The 8981-nt window shown below is 47.4% G+C and overlaps 2 protein-coding genes across 7 annotated transcripts; one reads left to right on the top strand and one right to left on the bottom strand.

Annotated features, from left to right (window-relative positions):
- Positions 1–693: 693 nt before the first annotated feature.
- Positions 694–4807, top strand: LOC110974500 (uncharacterized). Of its 6 annotated transcripts, XM_022226186.2 has the most exons (3): positions 1816–2123; positions 2763–3760; positions 3893–4807. In XM_022226186.2, exons 1-3 carry the CDS (start codon positions 1992–1994, stop codon positions 3903–3905), a joined length of 1143 nt encoding a protein of 380 aa, XP_022081878.1. In that variant the 5' UTR covers positions 1816–1991; the 3' UTR covers positions 3906–4807. The 6 variants fall into 6 exon arrangements, with proteins under 6 accessions (XP_022081881.1, XP_022081880.1, XP_022081878.1 ...); XM_022226189.2 differs by lacking the exons at positions 1816–2123; positions 3893–4807 and adding an exon at positions 694–824 and having other exon boundaries at positions 2763–3886; XM_022226188.2 differs by lacking the exons at positions 1816–2123; positions 3893–4807 and adding an exon at positions 831–990 and having other exon boundaries at positions 2763–3886.
- Positions 4200–8224, bottom strand: LOC110974499 (uncharacterized). The gene is made up of 3 exons (XM_022226184.2): positions 8050–8224; positions 5665–7248; positions 4200–5406 (listed from the first exon to the last, which is right to left on the bottom strand). The coding sequence occupies exons 2-3, from the start codon at positions 7228–7230 to the stop codon at positions 5029–5031; spliced, it is 1944 nt and encodes a 647-aa protein (XP_022081876.1). The 5' UTR covers positions 7231–7248; positions 8050–8224; the 3' UTR covers positions 4200–5028.
- Between the last annotated feature and the right edge of the window lie 757 nt (positions 8225–8981).

The raw sequence follows: 8981 nt of genomic DNA, 5'->3' as shown, positions 1-8981 counted from the left end.
TCGTGGCATATGTTATTTAACTGAAAGTAATGCATTCCTCGTGTTTTCCATATTTTCCACTATAGACAACCGCTTGTTCGTGCATCGTGGTACTTGTATACAGTTAGGCCTACTCGAGAATGTCATTTTCTTTAAATTACATCGACATTAGTCGGTTATTGGCCCTTCTCGTGGCGTTTCCGAGTAATGTGTTATCTAATTATTGTAGGTAAGTTTATAGATTTATTGGAATAGTTTTTATTTTTTTTACAAATTTTATTTTCCAAAATTATGCTTTCGCAATGAAGGAATCGTCCATTTGGGCGTCCTAGTTTGCAAAATGCCTTTAGTCGGTTCACCTGTTGGAAGGCTCTGTGCGCGTTAAAACAGATTTAACAGAACAAAATCTTTAAACCCTTTCTCTTGCGCAACATTATTCTGCCAAACTTTTTCTCATTTCAATAGGTGTTACTGGTATTTTTTTACATTGGCGAGCTGCCTCGTTGTGCCCGGCAATCCTTCACCGTTCACCACCAGCGGACGTTTTTCAAAGAATATGAGAAAAAAAATAATAAAAATTCGTGGCAGGAGGTGACGTCAGATTGTTTTACCCATCTGAAACAGATTCCTTTTCACCAGTATGTATTACTTTTTTTCACGCGTCAGTCGTTCCAGCCTGTTAATTTTTGCGATGTGTGTCTGTGTTTTCTCGTGCTGTTCGACGTGCAAGTGAATCTTCAGACAAAATCTCCTGGTACCCTCAAGAAAGTCCACCAAATCCATCGCAGTGTTTTAAGCGGCTTGGCAGAGCACGACAGTGACATGCCATGGTTCGCTTGTTGTAGGTATGTACATGTACGTCTACTCCATGTTTTGTTTGGTTTGTTTCAGTTCAGAATCATACTGAGGAATGCGAGATAGTAGCATGCTATACCTTTACAACTTCGGGGGGATTTTGGCCAACCCAAGTAGACTTTACTCTTCTTGCAGTACTTTTTTTTCATACGCGAGGTAAGTTTAATTGGATTATGATGGATTGCTTGCGCTACAGTGCATTTCTATGGCGAACGGATATTGTCTGGGTTAGAATCAATTTTAGTATCACACACTGAAAACCGATGAAGGATATTCTTGTACGGGCTACGTGACGGCCGAATACGACCATTTGAAGCAAGATATGGGACGGAGAGAACCCCCCTGCCTTTGTGTTGGTCATTGTTTGATCGGAATCTCAGGAACTCTTTGCTGACTTCTAAGGGGGATGTGTTGGGTAACAATAGTCTAGAGTGTGTATAGGGATTGGACCGGTAAGGGGGGTACCCCTCCGTCCCATATCTTGCCTAGTATACATACGACCGCGCCGAGCATCGATCCTGTCGATGTACTGGTATATAAGGCCGGTATCCAGATTATAAAGAGCTGGTATCGGTGGGTTTCAAAATTTTGCTCCACTTTTTGTAGTTAAAGTGGGAAAACTAAACAAAGAAAAGAGGGATTGGCTGTGTTCCCATCGGAATACAGAATAATCTAAAGTATTGTACTGGGTTTAATGACCCATTGGTCTTCTGTTGAGCTGGTTAATCTACCTCCGAGTTTAACCTTACAGAAATAAAAGTCGAAGACAGCGTTATGTGGAATTCTTTGATTGACTATTGAGCAATAAGCAAGTCACCGCGGGGAATTTAACTGATGGATTTTCTCGATTTTTTTCTCTCGTGACGTAAAAGGCGCACAGTAAATAGTGGATGCTGTTATGAACATGCACGTTCTCATCGTGATGACGCGGTTTTGTCCGCGCGCATTGCTTAGATACAGAACACTGCCGTTTCTGTTGCTACGTATTTTCGCGCTTTGTTTGATGCAGCCATGAGATTGGGTATGACTGGTTGCTGGAATGCTTGTAATCAAGAGCGGAAAAGGGGATGTCTTGTGGTATTTACGCAAATTCTGTGCAGTCAAAATATGTTCGTGTGCGATAGAAACGCCATAACATTCCCGAGACAAACGGAGTGATGCTGGCGAGCTGTCATGACATTGTCCAGAGTGCGTGGGACTGGCTGGTCAAGGTGGTGATAGAACTTCTGAAATTGCTGGTTATCACCCCTTTGTTCCACCTGTGCGTTGCGGTTGAGGGCTTGGAGAAAGTAAGTTAAACCTCTGGGTGTGATCTGACGACAGATAGCCAGAATTCATGGAGCTGTTGTCTCTGCCTTCGCATAAGCATCGCAAAGGAGACCCTACCCGGACAGCTGTTTTAGCAAAAAATGTGAGCCAAAAAATGCGAGCCGCACATTACCATGACAAATAACGGGCTGGAAGTTTGTTGACCCCGGTGTATTAGCTGGAAATAGCAGGACCACGACAATGCCGTTCTCTTCTGGACTAGCGAAGGAATAAATCTCCTTACCGGTAGTTATCTCGTGGGGGGTTACATATCCATGGCAGGCTTTTGCAGTAGATCGGGGAAATTGTGATCTTTTTCTGAGATATTTGAGCCCACCAGAGATGGATGACGGTTCGTCTACGAGTGTACGGTTGTAAGTGGCGTTGGGTGAGTTTACGAATGTAGGTCTGGTGGTTAGTTTGAGGGGTTAATTGGATTGACGTATGCAGTGACAATATTGTTGTAGATGCCACATTGCTAAAGGAAGCGCTTGCTTTTGGGAGTTCGTTAAAGTCAGTTATAAATGTATAGCCCTGAAGTTGGCCATGGTGCCGCTTGAGAAGTGGCATTATCGGCTCTTTGCTTCCCAATTGTGACCATTATTTCTGCCCTCTTTCAGAATAATCAACGGAGCCATGTGCCTCATCCAATGATGGATACGCCATCCCAGAGCAACATGGCCGGTGGGCAGCAGTCCCAGCCCAAGACTACGCGGGTCCTGCTGTGGGCACCACCCCGTTCCCTCTCCACGGCCTTCGAGCGCTGCATCAGTTCCCTGGGCGACCGCGTGCAGGTCTGCCACGAGCTGTACACCGCGGCCTGCCACCTGGGGCCCGAGAACCAGATCAAGATCCCCGTGCTGGAGTCCGTGGTGCGCGACCCGCACTACACCTACGCCTGGGTACAGAAGATCATGGAGGCCCGCGCTAAGCCCAAGAAGGAGATCTTCTTCTGTAAGGAGCTGGCCTACTCGGTGGAGGGCAAGTTTGACAAGTTACCGGCGGGTTACCGTCACACTTTCCTCATCAGGCACCCGGCTCGGGTGTTCCTGTCTATGAACACCTTGGTGAAGAGGTATTTCGCCCGGACTTTCCTCAACCTCAAACTGAGCCAGGTCCTCCCGAAGGGGCTGGTCTACGAGGAGATGTACAACCTGTTCCAGCACGTGACCAACGAGCTGGGCCAGGAGCCAATCATCATCGACGCCGACGACTTGATGCACAACCCGCTAGGGGTGCTGTACGCCTACTGCGATGCCGTTGGCATCCCCTTCTCGCCGTCCATGGACAAGTGGCGGCCCATCAAGGAGGAGAAGCGGACCTGGATCTACTCCACCCGGCTCATGATCATCAACAAGATCATTGGTCAGTACGACCGAGCCTTCCGGACGGCCGGGCTGGAACAGCACGTGGAGAAGCCGATCGACTTGAGGCGAGTCACCCCCGAAGTTCTGGAGGCCACCAAGGCCAGCATCGGCTACTACGAGAAGATGTACACGCTGCGGCTGAAACCCATGGCTCATAGCACCATCACCATGCCGACATCCGCGAGCCCCCAGCAACCTCTGCACAACGGCACCCCAACCATAAGTAATGGAACACCACCCCAGTGCAACCAGTGCGTATCGGTTCCATTCACGCGGGTAGCACTTTACACCGCGGCAAATATCATTTGAATTCAAGACGATCGTGTCGGGATGAAATCCAGTCGCGAATGCCCCACAATGACATGTCTGTGTTATTTTTTCAGGCAGATGAGGTGAAAGTCAGCAGACTGGATTGAAGTCTCGGTGGGTGAGATGACGTCATCCTGACGGACGTAGTGCATGCCTTGCCGTGGGAACCAGCACAGCCAAATTGTTCGATTAATCTTGAGCATAAATCCATTATAAAGCGAATTAATTAACCCTAACAGTCCTCAATCCTCCAACAGGTGAAGGATTGTGGACTGTTAGGGTTAATGAAGGATGTCCAGATATGCTGATAAAAATGTGCTAAAGACGTTAACAGTATGCTCTTACCATGATTCTATAAAACATCACAAACGAGGGTCCAAATTTGAAGGAAAAACTAGCCTTTATTTCATTATACTCTTCACCTGTGATCGGGTCTTGTACATCTTGCGAATTTCACGTGACGAGAGGCCAAAAGGGTAATAATAATAATGATTGTGTTAATTATGAGGACATTTTCAAACGCAGATTGTGCGAAAATCAGCCTTCCATGCGTCTCTGTAACAACCTGAGCTGTAGTCACGTGAAAGATTGGTTTCCCGTAAGTGTAGGTTTCGCGTTTTTTTTATTTAAAAGTAAACAATAACTTATTAATGAAACGCTGAAATTAATTTAAATTTGATAAGCAATTTCCAATGCGCGGTACCTGATACATTAATTGAAATCAAGGGATTTTGAAAGATTGGGTATTTAGAACTCATAACGTGTTACTGGAATTTGATTATAATTATTTGCCAAAAGCGAACAACATTAAGTAGCAATAAATGCAACCAAGAATAACACGCATATAAAGAAAGCAGGGTCTTTAAGGTGAATATAGATCATCCGAAATTATCAGATGTTTGATGTGAAACTATAGATCTAATCAGCACCATCCATCACCATAACGTTACTTTTGTATGGAAGAGATGACATTAAATCTTTAAACTTCACGATTTGACAAAATTCACTCGCCACTTGATGGGGATAGAATTAATCATTCAAATTTTCACTCCAACTTTGTAGAGCTGTCACGTCGCCTTTCCATAGACTTGATTTCAGTCGGTTTTATTGAAAGGCAGCTTTTGTGTCCGAGACATGTAGAGGGGAGCCTGTCGTTAGTTCGCCATTGCTTTGCTGAAAATCCGAAGTATTGGTGAAGGAAGACTCCCGTTTATTTTTGATACTGTACCAAGTACGCAACGATCCTTGGATCTCCCTGGAAACTCACGAACACCTTACCCCTCACCCCACTGGAGCTCGAGGAGGCAACCCCAACGGGCCCCGCCACGCCCTGATGTCTAGACACCTTGGAGCCGCCGGCGCTTGGCCTCTGCTGCACGCTGGGGCCGGCCGACGGGCCGTCCTCCCTGCCGAAGACAAGCAGCGACTTCCCCGCGGAGTCGAAGATCTGGACGCGCTGGTTGCCCGTGTCAGCCACCAGGACAAAGCCGCGGTCGTCGATCGTGATGCCCTTTGGATGGTTGAGCTGTCCCAGCCCGCTGCCACGCGAGCCGACGGTCTTGACAAACTTGCCCGCAAGGGTGAAAACCTGCATCGATGAAAAGGCGAATAATTATTGACATAATTTTCTTACTAATAACATAGGCTTAACTCACCACTAACCCTGCACAGTGAGTCAGTAAGCTTGTAAATTTCTGGAACATTTTACCGAAGCTCAGAAAAGTTAATTCTGCAGGGAAATCAAACTCTTTAAACATACCCACCGCATTTGCCTCTTCAAATGCCACACTGTTTGACTTTGTCAAGACTGACCAGTTTTCCATGTTTGTTCACTTGTTTCATTTACCTGAATACGGTTGTTATTGGTATCGGTCACCCAGAGACGGTTATCAGGGCTGATGGCCAGGGAATGCGGATACAGGAACTGGCCAGGTTCCCGTCCCCTCTCCCCGATCTGCCCCACCAGGGTACCGTCAGTTCGGAACATGACCACTGCGTGCTTGTCCTCGCAGCAGATGTACAAGGTGGCCGAGTCAGAGTCAAGGGCGACGCCGATTGGTCTGTGCCCCGCGCACGTGATGGTGTTGACATCCTCGCCGGTGTCAATGTCGAGGATTACCACGCATGCGTTGTCCTTGTCGGTGACGTAAAGATGACGTTGCGGCAGATCCACGCACACCGCCTGCGGGTTGCCAAAGTTGGAAAACATACCGTCATGCGTCAGCAGCCGTCTTGGTGACAGACCTGACGAGGTGCACAATCGAACGCAACCATTGGCTACGTCCGCGACGGCCAGCAGACTGTCTCGAACCACAACCAAACCGGCCGGACCTGAAATTGACCGCTTCTTCCCGCTCTGAAACCAACTCCTTCCGAACACTTTCACCTTGTGTATGTCTCCATACTCTCGTATCTTATTCAACGTGAAGCCGTCGCAGTTACTGCGGTTCAGGATGAATCTCCCCCCGTAAATCGAAAAGAGACTTTTCCGGCTGCAAATGGTCGAGTCACTGTCGTCAGAGTTTCTCCGAGATCTGAGGGGTGGCACGTAGCCGATCGGGGGAAGGCTCTGCCCTCGCTCCAACTTGTGCATCAAATCATCATCAGTAGACACCTGCACAGCAACATCGACACCATAAAAAGCCCTTGGCTGGGGGCTTCTGATGTCGTCACTCGCCTTGACGATTTTCAAGGGCATCTTGGCAGTCTGTTCGCAGATGTTATTCAGCAACTGGCTCGTCTGCTGTGAGATAGCGGCGCACTGTCCTCTCATATGGTTTAGCTCCGTGCTAGCCGGCTGCTTGTCAAAATCCTTCAGCCGGCCCTCCACGAACGAGCAGTACTCGTTGGCCCGATTGAAGTCGCACTTGACCCGCGACTGGATCGACGAGGTCTCCTCCCTCAAGAACTCGTCCAGCTTCTGATGTAAGAGTCGCCTCCGTTTACGCAGGAGCCCCACCGCTCCATCGATATGCCTCCCGTTGTTTACCCCCGCCATGTCCTCGTCGGTCGACTGCTGGACCCGCTCCCACAGGTCCGCGCACCTGTTGAAGTCCTCCACAGTGGCCCGGAGCCGGTGGAACTCCGCCTTCAGGGAGTTCATCTCGTCCGTACCGGCTCCGGGCCGACTGTCCCGGAAGCCGAGCAGCCAGCGCTCCTGCAGCTCCAGCAGGGCAGCGATCTTGGTGTCGTCGCCGAAGCCGTCGACACCGCCGTCCGGGAGCCGATGGCTACTGATGCATTCGGGGCAGACGACCTCGCCAGCGCTGGCCTGCCTGACCGTGCACTCGGAGCAAAAGGTGTGGTGGCATGGAAGGATCTTGGGCGCGTTAAATCTCTCCTGGCATATGCCACAGCGAAGAATCCGAGCAAGACCTTCTTGCATGACATGGATGAAATCGGGCGCACTCATCTTAACTTTCCGAGTGATCTGTCGAGAAAACAAAATTTAAAAGAATTACGTAATAATAGTTTTCTAATTCAAAACTCTTGGATTCTTGAAATTCGGATTCTCTACGCCATAATCTGGATGTTGCATTTCACCGTCAACTCACCGTCAATCATGCACACTGCTATCCTGTGCTGTAGGCCTAGTGTGCCTTGCTGCGCTGAAATAAATACTTCGCAAAATGTAGCATGTGTGTCACTTTAATAGCATTTATCACAATGACAAAAATATCGTAGCGTTCAGCTTCAATTTTTTTTTATAAAACGAGTCACAGCTTGCAAATTACGTGCATAATATGTCTGGATTGAAAGCATGTTCTGGCGTCGTCAAAAACATCGATTTTACTGCGGCACACTGATGGTTGCGGAATAATTTTTTATAAATATTGCCAACGAGTTGGCGTTTTTTGTTCATATAAACGTTTAGGTAGCCTATATAGTCATTTAAAGGCAGGTGCGCTTAATTTATTTTCGCCACGAAATTCGCCACGATGTACTGTAAATGAACTGGATGAACGCACACGTTGACTGCATGATAGGTATCGACTGAGAGATACAGAAAGGACGCCCATATTCATTACTGCTTATATCAGTGAGGAAACCTATGCAGAAAAATGCCAGTTCTTGGTCTTAAGTTTGTAGATACGGGAAATGGTGAAGGATAAACGCAAAGGAACAAAATCTGTGTTCGAATGTCACTTTGGCATCTCGCATTTAATGAGTTATACAGAAATCCTCGTAATAAATTCTGACGTTAAGACTTGGATTTATAATTATACGTTACCGGGTGGATGTGCCAACAGCGTCGTTCAGACTAAAAATTCGAATGTGCGTTAACACCTCGGTATGGAAGAAAAAAAGATGAAGGCATCCGCGTGCACTCCTCGCCAAATGTAACTCAAAAACTACCGGTGTCGAAGCTTGATCATCGAAGACCAAACGTGGTCTAGTGGACTTTTCTGTCAGATGCAAAGGATTAAATGATAACGATGCAGCACACACCCACTGCAGAAATGTCCTATTTTTAAATGTCCGTCATCCGACAAAGCGCCAATTCGTGCACATTGAGGGAAAACAATACTCCCTCCCGGTACATATGTGCGTCCCTATTGTTAATAAAAAGATTACTCGTCGAAGCAAGGTCAAACGCATCTGTAATTCGTTATTAATTTTTCATCACCTCGTAATATTTAGCGATCGATGAAACCAACACGTAGTCCTTAAGGTTGATGAGAAACGGATGGCGGCGAAAATGTGTCATCGATATTAGATTGTAGGCCTACTAAGTCCTTTTTTATGGAATGAGCCTATTGTTAGAGCTTGCTCTATAAGTTCTTTGAAAAGGATACCTTTCAGGGCTTTCGATGGATATGTTTTTTACTGAGGAACTTTGCTTCCTAGTTTTAACTTCACGTCCTCTTTAAACAGGTTTCTCTGACGGTTAACCTTTCACGCATGGGCGGAGATGGGGGAGGGGTCGAACCCCCCCCCCTTTGACGTGAAGAATCACCCCCCCACTCACCCACACACATACACATATTTTCAAGTGACTGATTTATGCAGTGCACACCCGTAGCCTGAACCACCGACTCTGCACTTGTTGGCGCCACGATTTCACCTGGGATGCATGGAGGCCGTGCTGAGCTTCCAGAAATCGCCCCCCCCCCACACATGTGACAAGAAATCTTCGCCCATGCTTTATACACGCTCACATAA

Source organism: Acanthaster planci, linkage group LG15 (genome assembly GCF_054643075.1).
Source record: "Acanthaster planci isolate LZ-2023a linkage group LG15, COTS_SCS, whole genome shotgun sequence".
Taxonomy (NCBI): Eukaryota; Metazoa; Echinodermata; class Asteroidea; order Valvatida; family Acanthasteridae; genus Acanthaster; species Acanthaster planci.
The sequence above is the reverse complement of the archived record's forward strand: the minus strand, read 5'-3'. Positions and strand labels throughout refer to the sequence as shown.